This window comes from Pygoscelis adeliae, unplaced genomic scaffold (assembly GCF_000699105.1).
Source record: "Pygoscelis adeliae isolate BGI_AS28 unplaced genomic scaffold, ASM69910v1 Scaffold38, whole genome shotgun sequence".
Classification (NCBI taxonomy): domain Eukaryota; kingdom Metazoa; phylum Chordata; class Aves; order Sphenisciformes; family Spheniscidae; genus Pygoscelis; species Pygoscelis adeliae.
In genome coordinates, this window is record NW_008825614.1 from 15,263,440 (window position 1) to 15,284,524 (window position 21,085).

Consider the following 21,085-nt stretch of genomic DNA (forward strand, 5'->3'; position numbering starts at 1 on the left):
GCACGAGAAGAATGCAAGACGAGATGATGGGGAAAGGGACCGCTTTTTCACTGTGCCAGCCATAACCCACCCATAAAACTTCCAGTTTCTAAACATTCGCCTCCCCTCTCAAGTTTCCATGCCGTTTACCCCACGCACGCGAAGAACACCAACCCAACCACGCCAATCCCATTTCCTCTCCAAAGGACTTCACGAGCAAAACAAGGTGGCTGGTATCATGTATGTGGCACCGACAGCATGCAAAGCTTTTGCTGCTTCTGCTAAAACGACCGGGTTTCCCCTGTGACTAACCGTCCCATACTATGCCTTTATACAGGTGTGAGGGAGGAGGTGTTGCTCAGCTCCCCCATAACCACCAGAAAACACGCAGTGTTGCACCATCAAAGCACTTTGATGGCTGTGCTGTTGCAATCACAGCGTCCCATCACCGCGATCATCTGACCACCTATGGCTGGCAGGTCAGCAACTCCAGGATGGACAACATGAAAGGTGGCTCCTCCGGCACGCGCTGCGCCCCTCCTCGCTGCCAGCATCTGCCGTTCTAACAGCTCCGCTGCCAAACGCCCCCCCAAAATCAGATGCGAGCCCACATGGGAGAGCAGGTCAGATGGGTACACAGGGAAAACGCAATTAATACAAGTAAAACATTACTGTGATTGAGATTGCAACCTTCCACGCTTCTCCAGTCCTAGGCCAGAGGAGCATATAAACAAGTAATTAATTTGAAGGGTTTAAGTCTGTTCTTTAGCAAAGCACTCGAGTGCATGATTAACTTCAAGTCTCTGCTGAAGTCCTATCATTTTTTTATGGAGTTTGAATTCAGTTACTGCTTCTCCCCATTCTAACAGAGCAGGCGATGCAAATGAAAATATAAATACCTAAACTCTAGCAACCAGAATAGCTTAATAAAATTCCACAACAAATAATTATAAAAGAAGAGAAAATCTACATCAGGGACAAAAAAAGGAAATGCAAGCCAAGCACCCTGGCCATGCGGACACCTGATCAACCTTCAGTGAGAGGGGAAGAGCAGGCGAGGAACCCTGCCCCGTCTGCGGCCGTGCTTTACCCAGCTAATGCCGTCCGTGCGCGCCAGTGTCCTTTATCCAGTGACGGGACTGAGAGCCGCGCTCACGCCTCCGCTGCGGCTCCTCCGATAGCCCTGTTTCTGGAGAGCCATCTATCTGCTTTTTCCTTTAGGAAAACCAAACTCTTAATTGTAGCGTGACCTTGGGTTCATCGAAAGGGCCCAATGATCATGGCCTGGAGCACAAATAGGTCTTGAGGACTTGATCTCATAGAAACTTCCTATCAAACAAAGCGATGGTGGGCTGGATCCTAGCGCACCAAGGTGCTTACCTGCCTTTGATCCAGCTCTCCTGATAGATCATTGCGTTAGTTGCTGTTTGGTTTTGGTCTCTGAATGAATGTTTCTGGACTTATTCTGAAATGCAGATGTGTCACGGAGGATAACTCCTGTCCCTCAAGGCTGTAACCGCTCTCACAGAGCGGCCCCACTCCCCTTAGGTTAGAGGCAGAGTTTTCATCCTCGGGACATTCTTGTTTCCCCTTCCTCCCGCAGTTTTCACAAACATAGCAACCCTTCTGATGCTACTGATGAAGAGAAATAAAATTAACAACAATAACAACAATACTAAGAGAAAAAAACCCACAAAGATTAAGGAATGCGTGTGCAATTAAAACCCAGAGTAAAATATAATAATAATAAAATAATAATCATAATCATAACAACCATACAATAAAATAACATTATCTTTCCTTTTCATGACACAAGCAGCATGACGCTCTCGCTCCCGAACTGGTGGGAGAGGAGAGGAATGCAACAGAGAGGGCAGGGCTTTATTTTCCTGCCTCAGACGAAAGGGGACGTGTTGTCTTTCCAAAGGAAGGGGGGCGTAAGGTGCATAGGCTGCTGGGAGATCGCATCCTCATCTACAGTATATTGAGCTGGAATGAAAGACAGGCAGGAGAAGAAAACTGTGCAAGGGTAGCCCAGGAACCAGAGCTGGCAACCAGGGAGGTTATTTGGTGGTTTGCCAGAAGACAACAGCCTTGTTGAACAGCCTATGCATAGCGGGATCCCTTCTTCTTCCAGACCAGCCAAGCACTTACCGCAAGACAATATATTTGTGCTTGTCTTTCTGTCAGCTTTTCCCACGTGAGAGAAGTTCCTTCCTTACTGCCACCCAGGGAACCCATCCCTCGCCACCCTGCCGACGAACCTGCTCTTTTCCAGCACCTTGTGAAATACACGAATACTTCATGCTCTAGTTACAGGGAAACATAGAGTGGAACCGAGCAGCCACGTAGACTTCAGCTTTCATGAAAACATGGAAACGTCCTATCACACTCTCTTCTCTCCTTCCTCCCCAGGCCATCTGCAGACATAGGTACTCTAGAGACACTTCCAAATATCGATGCACCAGTGCAACTGCCGTAACCAGCGAAACTCCCCTCTGAACCAAACCCAACTATAGGAAAGGCTCTCTTTAGAAACCTGTCAGAAAACAAGATGACCACGTAGCGTTCCTCAGCGTGGAGGACCCACAGGACCACTGTGCTCTCCGGTTCCAGGGTCACTCTTCGGGGCGTAGGTGAGAAGGGAGGAGGGGAAGCGCACACTGTCACAGCTACGACAGAGTGGGTAAGGCCCGATGTATTACAATACTCTTTTCACTTAAGAAACCTGAGTTTGACTCTCTCAACTGGAATTTCTCGTGCTTGCTTTGGGACTCCAGCCCTTTGCCGGCCCCCTCCCATCAACAGCGGTAGTGAGAGATGTTGGCAACAACTAGCGTTTCCCCCTTTCATGGGCTAAAGTTTTGTTCCCGTTTCAGACACACAACTGGGACAACCTGATAACCTGGGAGGTCGCTGTCCTCCCAGTCCACCGAGAATGTCAGCAAACAGCAGAATGAGAATTCAGTTTCTGGGGAGGAAACCTGCTATTTCAACAGGATAGAAACAGACCAGTCCACAAATGAATCCCCAGACCCTCTGGGAGTCACCCTGGGTCTCACAACCGACCTGGTCACTTCCAGCCCATCCAGTGCTCGACAAAACACCCAGTTAGACGCACTTCCAACCCCAACGAGCCTCCCCAACACCTCGCCAAGTGAGCTAAGATTGACGACGTGGGAAAAAAAAACCCAAAACACCACCAGCAGAAGAAGAAAATCGGCAATAATAACCCAAAAAAAAAAGAAAAAGAGCTGAGAGTAAATTCCAACTAGCCTCAGTCAGTTTCTAGGAGTACCAGTGGAAGTAAACCCTTAAACCGCGTCTGTAGTTCGGTAAGGCACTACGAGGGAATGATGTAAAACTAAGACTGTGACAGTTGTAATGGCTGTGCCGAGGAACACACCACAGAGAGAAGGCAGCATCTGCACACACACGCACGCACGCACACACACACGTACATACCTGGACAATCACATTTGTTACATGCCTATGTTATATCACTTTTCTTTGTGCAATCACATTGAGGAATAGTCTATTGGTATCGTTGAAGTTCAACACAAAATAGTAAAAACGGCGTATGACCTGTATAGTGCTACATTCTACCAGGGGCGGGGGGGGAGGGGGGGGCAGCTAAAATGTATCCTCCTATACTAGAATGGCTAGGGATTGAATAGGAAACTTTCCAAATAAAATAAAATGAAACGCAACTGAAATCCAACATACGTCATTAATGAGATCTCGTTTAGGAATAGCATTTCTCAGGGATTTATCCAGTGTGTTCAAGGAAAGGGAGAAACATCCCCTTTGCTCTCGACCAGTGCTGCGTGGCCTGTTTTGCCCACGTGTTCTTAAGCATAGCAGTGCTAGATCCGAATTTAGAGCACTGGGACAACATTTTCTCCTCCTCCCTCAGCCTCCCTTACCCACTTTCTATTTCCAGAAGAAAAACCCAAAACATTATGTATGCTTTGGGATACAGAGACCACTGCGAAGACGTGGCATAAACCCTTTGAAATGCTGGATAAATCCCTAATCCATATACCTATTGGATTAAAAACCTAATGGATTTCATTTTAGGTGTTCTGGACAACAAATTTCTAAATGTAGCTCACTATTGGATGAAAATAACCTTTTAAAGTCTATTGGTGAAGTTCTTCAAGACAGGACCCGCTGGAGGGTCCTTCTGCTTCTCTCTCTCTAGTTTGGTGCAGAATGGTTGTTTTTTTGTGGTTTTTTTTCTGTTCTTTTTTTCAATTTTCTTTTTTTTTTTTTTAAATAAAAAGTGTAGAATTGGTTCTCCCCCTTCTTTCCTCTTTTTCGTTTCTTCCTTAAAGTCTCCTTCGTTCAAGTTTCACGCGAGCCTCCCATTGCATTGTTAGTTTGTCATGTTCTTCAGTACAAAAGCAGCCGCCTCACTCCCCCGGGATGGGTGCGTCTCTCGCTCCTTATTCCAGTGTTTAGATGTAAGGGTACTGGTTGACCTTGGTGGGGCTCAGTGGGTATCCAGTGTAGACTGTGGAGGCTGGAGAAGCACTGATATAGGTCTGATGGGCAAACTGAGCCTGGTACTGGCTCGGGTGGATGGTGGGTGAGGGCAGAACCCGCGGGCCCATGCTGACAGGGACCTGGTGGACGATGCTGGCGGGGTAGGTGGTGTGCTGCACGGCGTGCCGCGCAGACCCTTGGGAGGCCACCAGGTGTGCGACGGTGCCCGTGGAGCCCAGGGCGGCAGGGGCGGTGTATGTGTAGAGGTGGGGTTGGGTGGGCAGGTGAGCAGCAGCAGCCGCGGCCAAGTGAGGATGAACTGTACCATGGCTGGGACTATTGTGCGGGAAAGAGTAGGCTTGCTGTCTCCGGTGACTCCCTGTGCGATCGGTCGTGATGTGCTGCTGGGCCTGGATAAAGACAGCAACAGTGATAAGCGGTTACAAGACAAGAGACGGCTCTCTACCTCCTCAGTGGTGCCTGGGAGCCTCCCTGTGACAGCGGGACGGCCTCAGGAAAGTCCCTCGCGCTCCTCCTGACACCCTCAGCACCACCAGTCTTCCCTTGGACACGGGTGATGGCAAAGGGTCCCTCCCAAGCCTAGGAAGACCCTGTAGTTTCATACATTCACCAAAATGGCCCCCAAAAGGACAACGGAGTCCCCTACTTTGAGCTACGACCTGCTGGCACAGCTAACATGAAGACCCAACCTTGGATGCCCAGCTCCTAAGAACATCTTCCACAAGTCCAGTCACTCACACAACACACGGCTTTTGTTAGTGAACTCTCTGCTGACAAAATGTGGTGCGCCGATAGCTCAGGGGAATGAAGTTGCCTAACTATGCCTGGAACAGGCAACTTATTTTTGCTCAGTTTGGGTCTTTGCGGTTATCATTTCCTCAGTTAGTAAAATAACTGCTTTATTTTTTAAAGATAAAACCCTTGGCTCGATCAGATCCTGCAGGTGCCTGGTACCCTCATGTAATCAGCTATAATTACTTGCCCACAGGCAATTTTCTTGCGGTGGGACAGGAGCAATGTACTTTTCCAGGGATTTTCTAAGGTTTTTTTTGCACTGCACAATAATGTCAAGGAGTTTTCCTGGTCATTTGTAGTCAGAGTATTAAATAACCAATAAAGTAGAAGGCAAGAAGGGCAATGCTTCATGTTATTTCCTTCTATTCTTCCAAGCCTTCTCATCTTCTTTGTAAGCACTCCCTACGCTGTCCTTGTGGTCTGAAATGCGGCAGCCACACTCCTCCCCCACTATTGGAAACAGCATCTCGCCCACTTCCTCCATTTTCACTCACTTTCATTTCAAGTGTGTTTGAATTTTTAAATTTCAACTGCATTTTGAGGGGGAGGGGACATTCTTTTCCCCCAAATTACTTAACCCCAAACAAACCAACCAACAGTTCTGCTTATATCCAGCTCTGGCTGCAAACCAGCACTGTCCTCTGAGCTCTCCAGACTTTCTCTTCTGGAAATGTTGGTAACTGTGCTGTCACTTCCCTACTCTCATTACCTCAGCCCAGAGTAGAGAGAGGCCCCACGTGCAGTACACGAAAAGGGCATTACTTACTTACTGAAGCTCCGTGGGAGCTCCGTGGGTGTTTTGATCACGGAGTATGAAACATCTTGAGAACTGCATGCTGCCAAGTAATGAGATTTGCCCAGATCTCAGCCCAGGTTTATCACGGGATGGATCAAACTCATTACATGAGGTCATGTATACGCACAGAGGCTCTGCTTTGCCTTGTCACATCTGACGGGGACTTCTCTCCCAATCCCGCAGCCGGGCTGATGCACTCCCTTCACTTGGAAGATACTCTCCCCATGGTTACCTATAGCTAAGGAGAATTCAGTCCATCCTACATGGTCCTGCTCCACTCCTTTGTGTCTGAGCCACTGCACCTTTTCTCTCACATTATTCACACACACACTGTTAGATTACCTGACCTCAAAACACAGGGTAAGAGTACCGCCAGCCCACTCCGGGGTGGGATCTGCACTACCTCTACTGCCTGAGCTGAAAGGTCAAGGTCTGCAGTGAAGTTGAAACAAGTCGATCAAACTCCACATAGGGCCCAACTATTGTTAGACTGGACAGCCCATGCTGGAGGAGTGGTAGGTTACAGCTGGATGACGCACCACCAAAATTTGTCTTGGTTGACTTACCTGACTTAGATTAAGAGGCTGCTGCTGCTGGAAATGTGCTCCTGGTCGCTGCTGCCTATAGGCAACGGCTCCAGACGAGCTCCCTGAAGAGTGACCGCTGGTGGAGGTCACGGTGCTGGAGGACTTGGACTTGTAGGAGGATGAGTGGTGACTGGTGGTGACTGTGCCAGGAAAGGAAACACATTTGTAGCTTACATCACATTCTTTAATTGCTCACCCTACCTTTTCCTCACTGAATCTCCTCCAGAGTGGCTTTTGGGAGGAGACATACAACAGAAGCAGGATAAGAAAATGACTTCTCTTAATTAACAGCATATCTCAGCAGTGCTTCAAATACACGGCCAGCCTGTTATCCTAGAGGCAGACAAGCAGACCTGACATCTGGACCCAAACCGGGCCGGGAGAAGGCTTTACAGATCCTTCAGAAGATGCCAGCAGAACTGTACGATGCAGGTACAAATCCCGAGGAGAGGAAGGAAAGTATAGTGTGCACAGCACAAAAAAGCCCTGGCTTGGCTGACCTCATGGTGAGTCGGAAGGGAGGGAGAAGGAGCTAGTGGGGAGCTCACCCTCTGAGCCTTTGTGTTCACCAGCACTCCATCAAAAGAAAGGACTGCCAAGTAGCTCAAAGCCAATTGCTTTGGGCCAGACTTCCACTATAAGCCCCTTTTCAACACATCATACTACCTAGCATTGCGGAGGCTCGGGATGAGCAAACCTCACCAGTCCATAATGAAGATCCTGGGGAAACGTTCTTCCCAGAAATGTCAACAAGTTTGGATGAAAATGCACATGTGTTTTCAAGGTCTTACCCGTTTTAAAGTAAACCTATGGAAGGGCAAGGCAGCAAAGGTTCACACTTGCATTTGGGAGCCTTTCATGTCAAATGTTGAGCTCAAGACTGCATTCTGTTCTTGGGTTTATACAGAAGTAACTGGGAACGACACATGCCCCCGTGACTCCTGAGTGTACCAGGGCACATAAATAATGCAATATGGCTCCCAAGAACAGATGTGTCACTTGAGAGAAGGGCAGGAGCACGGTTTCTTTGGAAAACAAAACAAACAAACAAACAAAATGAAACCGAACAATGAGATTCTTCCAAGATAAATCATTTATTTCTTACTAATTTTCTTGACGGAAGAGGTGCAATTTACCTGGTGCCAGGCTATCGCACTCTACCAACACCTCACTGGCCTGGGTTTTCAGTGGTGGCACGATGATCGTTCGGGGGTTCCCACTGCAGTGAGTCTCTGGAACCCCTTTGGTGTCGTAAGTGTTCCCGTTATTCTGCCCTGCGCGATGCTGCACGGCGTAAGGGCTGTTGTTGCTGGAGGAATCGGAGTAGGGGGAGTCATGCACGGTGACGCAGCTGATGACGTTCTTCCTTTGCTTGGACAAAGTGCTGAAACACAAGCACACAAGTGGAGAGAGTGAATGGGCAACGATCGACTCGGAAGCCACCAGAAGACTGCCCGCGGCAGACTCGCTCCGTAAAGGCAAAGCACACCCTTCAGTCCTCCGCCAGATAGAAGCTGCTTAAGCCAAATCCCGGGCTTGGAAACTCACTCGTTGCTATTCCAGGAAAGCCTTCATGGAGGTCAAGGAGTGAGTAAGACATTGTGGATAGATCTTATATTCACACTGCTTAGAATAGCACTGAACCAGACTGCCAGGTTTATTTTCAGACTGCTTTTTATATATGTGTGCAGTAGAAGCCCAGCAGTTATACTATGCTTTGTTGCAAGTCTCACCACCCACACAAAAACGTGGCGGTTTCTCCCAGCCCTCCAGCGATGATTTAATAATAGATGCTATGACTTTTCATGATTAAATCCCATGAATCTACAAAATACACTCCGTTCTATTTACTAATACGGTACAATGGGCATATATCCTCAATAAGCATTTGAAACTGAGGAACAAAGAAAAAATGAGCGGAGTATGTAAAGCTTTTGGTTTTCTTTTCTTTCTCTGAATAAGCACTGGGTCTCCTGACTCTAGCGTGGATTATCAAGGTCCTGCTGCAGCTAATCTTTCTATGACATCAAAAAAGTGATTAAAAAGGAACATCAACACTTCCAAGATTAGTGCTAGAAGTTCATTAGACTAGACTGCATGAGTACGATTGGGATTTGCTCTGCTATTGTGCCTAATTATTCCTGATGGTTTCTCCTTCCTGTTATGAGCTTGTTTAGGGAGAAAAAGAGAGCATGAGAAAGAGGACGGAGGAAGGGGGATGGTGAAGATATGCTTAAATGGCTCACATCCTTGACAGTGCACAGACCTTGACTACAGAAAATAGCTGCTATGTTTCACTGATTGCATTATGTTGTTATGGCAACTGAAGTTTTTAAAATGATGAAAAGAAATGGATAGCACATAAAAAGCTAAGTAATTAGGCTTAATGGTGGAAACAGCCCCAACAGGAACAAAAATGCCATGGAGAAAAAAGAATCCATCTCTTAACTTCTTGAGTGTGCACTTTAAAAGGAGAGAGATCCCTTTCCCATGGAGTCTCCTCTCCGTTCTCTCGCTCTGGCCGGTCCAGTCCAGGGAACAGCTGATTAATCCGGTCTTAGTCTGTGATGGAGCCATTTGCTCCCTAGCCTCAGCATCCCTTCTTACCCAGGGCAAGGTGGAGCAGATACTGAGAACAGTTGCCTTCCAAGGACATTGCTTGCCTTATTTATTTTTCACAGTGCTAAAGGAGCACTGGTGGGTTCCCTTCAACTTGTCTGTCCCAAAGCCTCTCTGTCAACATTCACAAGCTGCAACTCACCACCTCGCTCCCAAGACTTGTAACTGAAAAGCTATCATCTCCTCCATTAAAGAACGCCTTGGGGTGCTGCATTCACGAACAAGTTAACATCACACAGACTTTCCCTGGGCTATCATCACAGGGTCCTGGCGTGCCCTGAAGAGGACACAAGACCATGTTGTTCTACGCACAGTGAAAAATACATCTCGAGAGGCCCCTGCTATCCTAAAGCATTGACACCTGAAACAGGGCAGATGACAGTGAAGGAGGGGAAGCTATTGCACAGCAATCTGGAAGCTGAAAGCAATCCTTGCAGGGGCAGGGATCTTTTCGACAGGAAAGGTGTACGACAGCGAACCCTCGTATTCTGGCTTTCCACAAGGAGCTGGAGAGCATTGGATTAGAAATGGGAAGAGCAACAGAGTATCTTAGATGGACAACTACTGTATGTGAAGAAAGATGTATCAGTTTGGATATGGTGCTACGAAAGAAGAATATTAAGCCAATAAAAATGACGAATATTGCATCAATATTCCTCTCTCCTTCAGCAGAAATGCCTGTAATCACACATTTATGAGTATCCACACTGCTTGCCCTTTGCAGCTACCCTTGGCTGCCAGTTGGGAAGAGATATATATTCTCTACCTCTGACAGTTATTACATTTTATAAAGAAAAATCAAGTCACTGAAGAGTTTTCTGACAAGTGATAAGGTCTAGCTATTCTTTTACAGTCCCTTCCTTATATAAGTGGCTGAGCTGCTGAACTGGAAATACTTGCTCTCGGCTGACACTTGACATGGGAAGGCTGAGCTGTGGAACTGGAAAGGTATTTTTCTGTGTAATCTGTGCTATTTATTGTTTTAGAATGGGCATATTTTTCACCAATTTGATTGAGGGCTTGTCAAAGCAGAGACCATGGGGAGTCTTCTCCTTCAAAGTCTTATAGCTCCTTAGTTACAATAAGAAAATCAAGTAAATATGTTTGGTTGAACAAATAAGTGACCCCAAACCCAAACCTTTCCAGAGAAAGGGACCACGGCAGGATATTAAACTCATTTCATGGATGGGAAACCGAGAAGGACCAGAGCTATGGTCCTGCCAGGCCTTACGCAAGTGCTTAGCACTACTAGTACATGTCATCCACCAAAGTCAGCGGGACTATTCCAGTAACAGAGCTAAAGCACACGGCTAAACATTTGCAGGATTAAGGCCTAAGTGATTAGCCTCCCGATTCAGCAGGCTGCATCATTTCAAGCGCACGAGGAGTCCCATTGAAAGCCACTGGATTTTTGTCTTTAGGAAAGGTAACGACTGTGGTTAATGCCAGAGCAGGCAGAGAAGTCAGTTGGGACTATGCACACGCCCAGAGCTCGGCACCTACTGTACCGCAGCCTGCCCGAGAGATTAAGGGGCTGATTTCAAAATTAGCATCAATTTCAAAAGCATCGAAGGCCCAACTCACACTGAAAATCAGTTGATTCACAGGCTGAGAGATACACGTTAAGCTGAAATGGGGGCTTTTGAAAAGTCAACCCAGAAGAGCTAGTGCTCCCCCTTCTCAAAGCCTTCTTGCTAGCCAGCAACTGTCCTCCTTCCAGCTCCCTCTGAGGACTCAGCTGCTCTCCCCACCTCACAGTAATGCAGGAGTTACCTGTGTGAGGTCCAGGTTGATGTATCGCCTTCCCTGCTCACAAACTATCAGGACTGAGAGCTTTTACCTGTTGACACAGCACTTGCCTACTCAGCAAGCTTACTGTATTCCTATAACTCAGCCACAGCTTTTGGGGGTGTTTGTGCTCACGCAGAAAAATACTATTACAAGTCTTGCCCCCTTCCTATTAAGCTGACTCCAAGCCTGGTAATTGCTTTCCCTCCTGCAAGCAGAGTAGCAGCAGCATATGTGGTTTAGTAGTGTTGAGAGTCGGCATGTGTTCCTGGTCAGCTTGTGTGCCTGCCTGCATTATGTGGGTACATGTATTTTAATTCTCCAGAGGAGGGAGGGGGGGAAGATTACCAAAGTGGCATCAAATCCATCTACACAGACTGAAAAGCAATAAGCCAGGAAGGCTTTTTAACCCTTACTGGCTGGAGCTGCATCCTCCCTTTCAGAACAGCAGTTGGCAAAATATGTGTTGCTTTGTAAGTTTATCATTAGTTTATGAGTGGCAGGCCATTCCCACCTGGGAAGAGCTAGTGCTCCCCCTTCTCAAAGCCTTCTTGCTAGAAGAACAAAGAGCTTGTTCTCAAACTTGGACACAAAACAATTCATGTCTGTCCAATGTGCAGACACAGAGCATGACCGTGCCTTCAAACACGCAGAAGCAGCTCTTGGAGACAGCTTTCTAACATATACCACTCTTGTTAGTGCACAGCGGAGAGACAGACGTGGGTCTCTATTCCCCACAGCAAGGAAAGATCTCAAGGAAAAGTCTGACGGAGGAAAGAGAAGCTAGTTTGTGCACAGGCACAGGGCAAGAAACTAAGGTGGGCATCTCAGACATTGTTAATGGAAAGGTGCGGAAGGCCGATGTTGAGAATGAAAAGTGAGAGGAAATTAAGGAAAAGAAGATCCTGAATTAGGTGCTAAAGCAACATTGGAACCATCTAAATAGCCAAGGACAAGTACAGGGACAATAGCCTTTTTAACAGTGCAACTTGAGATGATTTCTCCTTGCTGAAGGCCCAGCCCAAAAGCTCGGTATGTGATAGCATTGCATGAACAGGATCTTTTTTCCCTGAATATCTCAAGTTACACCAGAATCCCAGAAAAAGCAAATGGAGTCTAGCAGGGGCAATTCTTCAGTGTGCAGTTCACCCAGAGAGATACAAACCTTTCAGTGTGGCTGACACTGTAGCAACAGAAGCTTTCAGCTCTCACGGTCACCAAGATGGCCTTTGGGGGAAGAAAGCACCCATCCCACAACTGCGCCTTTGAACTGGTGTGCATGTATACCATGGCACGTTAGCTTTATATCACATCACAAAAATTCTGTTCCAGGTCTCTGAAAGCTTAATAACATGCAACCTTTTCAGTTTGCTGCTTCAGAATAATCCACCTATTCTAGGAAAGTATAGAGTCAGCCAACAAAAACTCACGCTGCAACTGCAATCGCTCTCTTCACATTGAAATCTTACGCCATGCATAGCTCAGCACTGAGAACATGCCCCTCTCTTCAGCTCAACCTCCATCCCGACCTGGTAATCTGCTCTCACCTTCTTTGTGGATTTGTGATGGTAAGAAATATTTATCAACTACTACACTGAGGCCATTTTATTAGGCTATACAGCACGTGCTGTAGCTATTTAAGTCATCTATACTGAATTGCTTAGCAGGTTGTAAGGGTTCTGCTGCCGAAGGTTTGCTGAGAGAGCTACTGTCTATCTCTGTTATTTTAAGTATTAGTTGCACATCGGTGTGTCTTCTGGAGATGGAAGGCTGCAATCTTTTTACCAGATGACTGTGGTTAGTCAACATATTGCTATGCAGAGTCAGTGCATTACTATGCACAGCATAACATAGCCACAATAGGCTAGATGTCAAAAGACAATTACAAATTCTATTTTGACCCTCACGCATGCACATCAGCAAGTTGGCAAAACCACCTGGTTTGTGTCTGCCAGCGATTTCTGTGCGTAAGGGGAATGAAAGTCCTCTGAAGTAGGCTCCACCACCGTTGCACGATGACGTGAATAAGGTGAATTAACAACTTGCGTCAGCTCACGCTCAGTTATAAACGTGAGACTCACACAGAGACTTCACTGTATAGTTTACCATTTTAAGAAAAAGGAAAAAAAAACCCAGCCCTGCAAGAATTTTGTGCCAGTGACGATGTCCCATGAGGCAGTTACTCAGTATGCCCACATGACAGCTGTGGTCAGTCTTTCTTGCCCAGGAAGACAGTGAGGATCCCATGGAAAGCGAAGCTGGAGAGGTGTTACTTATGATACCAGCACAGACAGAGCAGGCAGTGGGGAAGTGAGGGGCTCTCCCGCCTCGTTGGGGTGGAAGCACCCTCAAACCCACCCACCTCAAGGCCATCACTGTATTGTTTCAAGAAAACAGTCGTGTTTTCCGTGGCTGTTGCACTTATTGCTCAAGTTGGAAAATCATCTAGGCATGTCAAAACGGCCACCTCCACTGCCGTTCCTTCTAGCCCTTCCTCCTGCCACGCTCTGCGACGCGGCCCTTGGCAGGACATGGAAACACCCCTCGCTGCCCCACCAGCACAGCCGGCGCATCCCTCCCGCAGGACCACGTGTGCTCTCCCTCCCTCACAGCCACAATTCAGCCATCCCAGGGTGCACTTGTGCCTCTCTGCTCTGTGTTTGAGTTGTTGCTTTGTTTTTTTCCACTTCTAAGCTTCAGAAATACTTAATCAAGGGAGGATTTACATTTAAACCACTGCACCATGTGAAGGTGCATACTGGGGAGCACTTAACCCCTACTACTTGTTACTTGCTGAATATGTGCTCCAATTACTGCGACTGCAGTTGCACTGTCCGTCTGTCTGTCTGCTTGACTTTCTTGCTAGAGCAAGTAGAGAAACTTAAGAGGAATAAATTGATAAGAAAAATATCAAGTCTACTCTCTGTTTTTGCTCTCTTCAGTGCTTTACAGGTAAAGGTTAGACCCTTCCTATTCTTCTTTCCAGAATAAATAACAGTCAGGGTATTATCTTACAGCACAGCAGTAAACATCTCTCTGGCCTATAGAGTCTCTTTGTAAAGGATGCTGAACTGAGAGTCTAGAAATTCACTGTTGATAAACAAACAGGGTCACAAAATTGTTTCCTGTTCATATAATGCTTTTTATATGCAAATTTTTTTCTGCTGTTCTACAGGATGAAATGTCACATGCAAAATTTTGTGGGCATCAGAAACCAGGTAAAAACAATTTCATTCAGTAAAAATGTTCCCTTTTTATTTTGACAATTTCATTTTTTTCCCTATTATTTGCTTACATTTTGAAAGAAGAAGGCCCCCTTCATTAAACCAGAAAAGAGAAGTCTTCCTCTTAATTAGTTAATCCCATCACACTTTCTCCCCCTTAAATAAAAGTAAAAACTTTTGGCAGTTTTGAAGCTTCCCCAGATTTCACTGTGTGAAACATCAAACATCTCAATGTAGCCTGCAAAAAGCCTTGGTTTTGACAAACGGACTTTTTAAATCAGGAATTTTCGTCCTGAAAATCTCTGACCATTTCTCTGAGGACTGTCCCTGCCGAACTGTGCCTGAGGTCCCTCCTCTGTGATTTTGCCCCAGGCACGGGGCCAGGGCCCAGTAGATGGCCCCCTTTGACAAGGCTCCATCGAGCAGGTCCTCCAGAGCCCACCTTGCACCACCTCCCCAGCACCTTTACCCAACAGGAGCCCAACATTTTCAGATGACTATTGATTTTAAAAAGATTACACCAAGCTACACTCATGAACAGTGCAAAACACATGTGAGCAAAGAACGAGCAACATGCTGGCCTGCCCGCCCGGTCAGCTGGTATTTCATAAACATCCTACTTGAACATCTGTGCTTTTCATTAGGAAAAGGAAAATTCTGCCCATATCACACCAAATTCTTCAGATTTTTCTTTCGCCAATAAAAAAGTTGCATCCCCTGTACCAGAAAAGCTCCCTCTGCTGCTCTGGTATTACAGAGGCTTTTCTGTTGGAGTAAATCCAAGCTGTAGGGCTCGTTTACTGCATCAGCAATATCATATTTTATCAGCATTACCAGTGCTTCTTAAACTGAGACTTACGAACTCTTACATCGTCGAAGGATCTACTACTTCTCACAACCACAGGTAGCTCTAATCTCTCTTTGCTGAGCAATCAATAAAATAAACATTTTTAGTCTCATGGGTCAAAGAGAAATTTCCAGTCCCACAGGAAATAAAAGAAGGAAGTGCTGTAGCAAATTCAGGAGCTGATCCAACGTGAAGTTAATGCAAAGATACCACTGCTATCAATAAGATGGGATCAGGCAATTAACTTTGACTGATCTGTCAAAGTGCCATATGATTTCTGTATTCTAATCTAGAAAAGGCTAGTATGTTAGGATGTGACCAATAGCGTGTTTCAAGTTATTCTTTATTTTTCACCCCCACACCACAGCAATTGCCCAACAGGGTAAAATTTGCATAAATATGGGTGAGACAATGCATTCTTTGCACGGTTTCATTTTCGACTCAGAACTGGAACATTTGGGCACTGATTAGAGTAAAGAACATCTTTCACTATCACTCCCATTCTTCTTGGAGCCAAAAAAATAAGTAAGAAAACTCAGAGGTACTTTCCTAAATGTGACGTGCTTTCAATGAAAAAGACCTCAACTTTGGCAGGGGCAAAGTTCATTGGCATTAAATGCTGATACAGCTTCCTTGACTGGAAGTTACATTTCTACTCCAGCTGAGAATCTCGTCTTAGATATGCCCAGGTCAAAAGGCACTGAGCGAGTAGATTTCACTCTCCTGGAGACTTTAACCAAAAATTCTCATTCTGGACATGCTGTTTTCCATCTGTGTCTCTGCCCCTAATTCTCCACTCGCTCTGGTTACACCTGCAGAGGCAATTTAACTCACTCCGGAATTCCAAAAGGTGCCCGAGAACAGCACAAAATGTCTCTACATGGCTCAGAAATTAAATCTAGCTCTTGAGCTTTGGCCTTCCAGGAATGCTGTTGCCCTGGCACTCTGTATAGATATGCCATGTGGATACAAAAAGTAGCCAGGGATTTGATCCCAGGCAGGAACATGTCCTGAATATGCTTTAGTCATATCAAAGCCAGTTTGTTTATGTAAGTCTGGCTCCTGGGACTACTTTCCTAACCCCTCGGCAGACCTTGCCCGAATATTTAAATACCCCAAACTCCCAACTCGATTTCCAGACACTTTCCAGAACTTTGTTCTGTCTGTCTCCCTGGAGAGGTGCCGAGTGAAGAAACTGGTCAGATGGCAGCAAAGTTGAAGCAGAGGAGACAACCGTTAGCTGAAGCGGCTGCAGGATCCCAGCTCTTCCCTCCACCCTGCTCTGGGCCCAAGATGATAGCCCAGGTGGTAAGTATAAGTATTTGCACATAACTTCCCCAAAGTCTGGGATCAGCACCATAGGTAAACATGCTTGCAAATGGCTCCCATGACCCTTGAGATACCTGCCCTCTTCATGCTGCCCCACCTCACAATCTTAGTTTTAAGCATCTCTTTTGTCTTGCCCTTCCTTTCCCATAAGAGCCCTGAAAGTGGGAGCTCCTTATTTATACTCTACCTGACTTCCATGCTGACCTTCATTCAACTCTTTCTGGAAACACGCTTTCTTCTCCCTACCAAACTAAGGAATACTGTAGCAATTTTTTTTTTTTTTTTAAAGTGAAATACGTTAATGCTGTCCTGTGATCAATTCCCCACGATAACCATTGCATTCACGGCAAATCTGAATGTGAGAGGCACTGAGCTCTCACTGCCTGGTGAAGTTCACTGGTAGGGTGAAGGGGAATGGGAAGCGGTGGCAGCTGGCGGGAGGCAGGCTGAAATTGCAGCCCTAGACGCCTGAATCGCGTGGCTCCTCTTTACAGATTTTTAGCTCCTTGAGGCCAAATGCATCTCATCTGCTCTGTGCACATTTGCAGTGCTCCACTTACCAGCACAGCGCAGAGATATAGATAGATATCTCCAGTGATTAAAGGAAAATCTGCCATGGAGCATGTTCTAAATAAATAAAAAAATGAATTCTCTCTTGACAATACTGGAGGGATAAGGTTAAAAAATTCCTAGCTCAGTTACCAACATAAAGATGGTATAATTATTCAGCTGTTTGCAAGGCTACTTCTATACAACTTACAAAGCAGAGTGATGTCTTGTGTCTGGCATCAGATAGGAAACCTAGAGTGCCTGCATCTGATGAAAGGTGCTGAAAAGACAGTCCTGGAAAATTAAGTCCTCTCTCATCCACAGTAGACGATCAGCAGTGGCAGCTGTCCTGGGCCGCACTGTTCACTCGGCTGAATTAATTCTCTGAGGAGCAAACTCAGTCACCACAGTCTTTATAGCCTCATCTATGCCTCTCTGCAGAGTCAGTCAAAAAGCCATCAGTTTCTGCCACTTAAGACAATAGTTCAGGGATGTGTTGGCTACACGCTCAGAACTGAGCAAACCTCTTGCAGTGTATTTACCATTATTGTTTATGACTCAACCACTAACTGTTTTTCAGGAACTTTTTATGGAAAAGAGCACATATGGGAGGTGTCATTTAATGCTCTTTACAGATGCCTGCATCATTTAGAAAGAGTAAAGGCAATTTTAAGCTACCTTCCTTCCAAGCCCTTCTTTTTGTCTTTGTTTTAAACAGCTATCTGACTTAAAGAGGCTCATCACCACAGGATCTCTAAAGTCTCCTTTCAACAGTCTTGTGAGATAGAGAAAACTATAATTTCCTCTTACAGATGAGAAACTGTGGCACAGAGAGAATACTACGCTTCTCCAAGGTCACACAGCAAACATACAGCACGGTAGGAAGCACCACCTCCACCAGGTCTGTGGAGTCCTCAGCTAGCATTTTAGGCTTCCCATCATCTTTCCTCTCAAATGAAAGATGACCTGGGTGCTGAGACCCAACTGTAGCTCCTGGGACCCTACAGCAACGCCTGGGATGCTCCAGCACTTCTCTGCCTCTCTCTCTCTCTCCTGCACACACGGAAGAGCAGAGAGCCGCTGCTCACCTGGTAGGTGCATGCTTCTGCTCCTCCTCTTCATCTGTGTCGCTGCTGATAGTGATGACACTCACTGCGGGGCTAGGGGTGTCGGGAATGATTATCGTCTGCCGCTGCCGCTCCCGCGTGGTGCTGGTCGCCACATCGCCCCAGCCGCACGTGACGGAGGTGCTGCAGGCAGGGCTGTTGTGCACCATGGCACAGCGGGGAGGCGTGTTTTCCTTCACTCGTTTCGACCGCTGAGGTGAGCTGATGGATTGAGAGGATGAAACTTCATAGGTGGATGCATTTCTGCAAATGGGAAAGGTTGTTAACTGGTTACAACTCGGTCTGCTTAAGTTGCTCGTTGCCATGGCTTTTGATTCCTGGTCTCTGATTCAGCGGCACTGATTTATGAGGTCTAGGAAAACTGCGAAATTGGCATAGTCACCTCTTCAAAGGACAGAGTGCCTCACATGACTTATTCATATAATTGGCTGAAAAGTAGTTTCTTTTAGTAAAAAATTCAATTTTGTTTTCCCTAGAAATTCCCAAATGAGAAATGCTGCCTCCCAAGAGTTTGTGCTGGGAGGTAGAGGTTAGTCACACAGCCCAGACACACAAAACACAGGCAGGCACAGTATGGCTGACACAGAAGGAAGAACCCCCCAAATGATAACCCCTTTCTCCTGTATCCTGCATGGATGCATCAGGACCAGATATTTTTTGGCCAGAAAAAGCTAAAGGTAAAATTAGAATTTTTTGTGGAAAACAACAATCATTTATCAGGAAAACTGCTTTTCTTAGTTGAAAATTTAATTTTCTGTTTAAGTATCTTTTCAACAAACATTTCATGTCCAATGCTTCATCCTCTAGGATAGTGGAGTGCCATGGATGAGAGCACGCAGATGGGAGGACATACACTCAGTTTCATTTCATTCCCACATGAGGCAGCAGATACAGCATATATAAATCAGAAAGAAAAGAACAATCTTTTTATTATGCAGTAGAAAAACATTCTCAAGTCCTGTTTTTTTCCCAGTCTTCCTACTTCAGCTTGCCTGCCTGACAGTTGGAAAGGGCCCACTTGGATCAGGGATCTGAACACAGAACCTGGCCACCAAACAGTGCGGCACAGGTCTGCAGATGGGAATATTTACCAAAGCACACTGACTAAAGCCCTTTTCAATCTTTTCCCACATTTTCTTGCTTCTTTTTTTTTAAACTTTATTTCTTCTGCCTATTGCAGAACATTCGCAGATTCAGAAAGGAAGCAAACAAAGTTCTGGTTTTGTTCTACAGTGGGGCCTGGGCTGCATGTTCAGCTTGGCCCAAAAGCTAACAAAAGGAATAGGTGGCATCCATCAGAAGGAAGTCATTATGGAGGTATCGCACTATACCAACTTACACAGGGTCTTTTGCATAACAAATGGCTGCACAGTAGCATTTGCAGTGCTTTTTGAATACCAATGAGCAGCGTGGAGTACCCTCCTCTCCAAAGGAGCACGTCCCTCATCTGGCTACAAAAGCATAACAACTAATGAAGCCGTAGAAACCCTTGCTCTGAAAGCGTCCAATTCCTCCTGGACACTGCCACCCTGCCCCTGGAGAGGGAAGGGAGAGGGGAGGCCCTGCACAGGCACACTGGTTGCAACAGGCGCTCTCTTTTGCTGGCTTGCTGGGGATGTAGCTGTCTCTGCTCTACATTACGAATGGACTAAGACAGCTGGAGCCCACCCAAAGTAAATGCAACATTAGAGAGCACATAAATGGGAAGGATTTAAATAGCGGCCTCTTAACTAGAGTCAAAGTGGTTGTGAACTCAGAGCTCCTCTGGCCTCAGTCCAGTCACCCAGGAAAACCACAAGCTCCTCTGCTTTTGCCACTGCACAAGTGGTGACCCATTTTGGTTCTCTCCCCTGCACTGTTCTGTTCTGTTCTGACTTTTTAAAAGAAATGTGCTAGTTTCACAGCCCAGAGGACTTTCCCTGAAACAGCTGCACATACATCTTAAACAGCCTTGTCCTCTAGGCAAGATTACAGGGCTGTGACAGGCACTGCAATGATCCTATCGTTTGATCAATGATCCTATGTTGTGCCACATAACATAGTATGAAGCAAAACCCAGTCTCCTCCTTGCAGAGCCAAGTGGTCCTACTGAGAGTTGATAGATTTAGGTGTCTAAGGACTGCCCCTGTATGAGATGTCCTTATAAAATGCTTCCTGTTTATGCTGCCATGATTATAAAAAGGCCAGGGCGGGTATCTGTTGCTGGTGTGTACTGTTGAAGATAGCGGCCAACCATGTATGTTACGAGCTGGAGAGCTTGAAGGTGGCCTAAAGCCACCCCAGTCCTCCACTCTGCATGGCATTAAAGCTCAGAAGATAGGTCATCATCCTGTTGCTTTTGAAAGGGCAGATCTTGTATGCACACATCAGGCACATGCTCCTGAAGATGCGGTCCCCTGGAGGTGCACCACCCTGTGAAAATGCAGACACTGCACCTCAGGAGTGCTTCTTCGAGATGATGTGGGAAGAAAAGGTGTGGCAACTGGGCATTGTGCCGCGCTGACCTGAGAATATAGTTACATTTTTAAATGCGGTGACTACAAGACCTCAGGTAATCACAGCAGCATAACGAGCTGTATGAACAGGGCCCGAGTCTCCCATCCTGCATCCCCTCCAGCCACTAACTCCTGCACAAAATGATGCTCACTGGGTATAAAATGCGCCTGACTACCTCTTACCCCCTGCTCTCCCGGGTACGGAAGAAGTGAAGCAGCAAAGCGTCCAGTCACAAAAACCGTGATCTAATCACTCGTGGGCCGTGGAACAAACTTTATGTTGCCCCACAGATGTCAGTGAATACCACCCTCGTCAGCATGCTTGCTTTGCCGGGCTGCACTGAGAACAACCCAGGCGCGGACTCCCGCCTCACCGACGCCACGACCAACGGCAGCGCCGGGAGCCGTGCACACTCACCGGGGGGCCGACTGGTGCTGCTT

At 46.5% G+C, this 21,085-nt stretch overlaps 1 protein-coding gene across 1 annotated transcript in view; it reads right to left on the reverse strand.

Annotated features, from left to right (window-relative positions):
- Positions 1-4,224: 4,224 nt before the first annotated feature.
- Positions 4,225-21,085, reverse strand: part of HIPK2 (homeodomain interacting protein kinase 2) — an 89,629-nt gene continuing 72,768 nt past the window's right edge. Inside the window, exons 11-15 of the mRNA XM_009333049.1 lie at positions 21,063-21,079; positions 18,111-18,392; positions 7,803-8,050; positions 6,646-6,806; positions 4,225-4,877 (exon numbers count right to left, since the gene is read on the reverse strand). Of these exons, the coding sequence (XP_009331324.1) occupies positions 4,440-4,877; positions 6,646-6,806; positions 7,803-8,050; positions 18,111-18,392; positions 21,063-21,079 (1,146 nt within the window). The 3' untranslated portion in view covers positions 4,225-4,439. The remainder of the gene's footprint in view (positions 4,878-6,645; positions 6,807-7,802; positions 8,051-18,110; positions 18,393-21,062; positions 21,080-21,085) is intronic.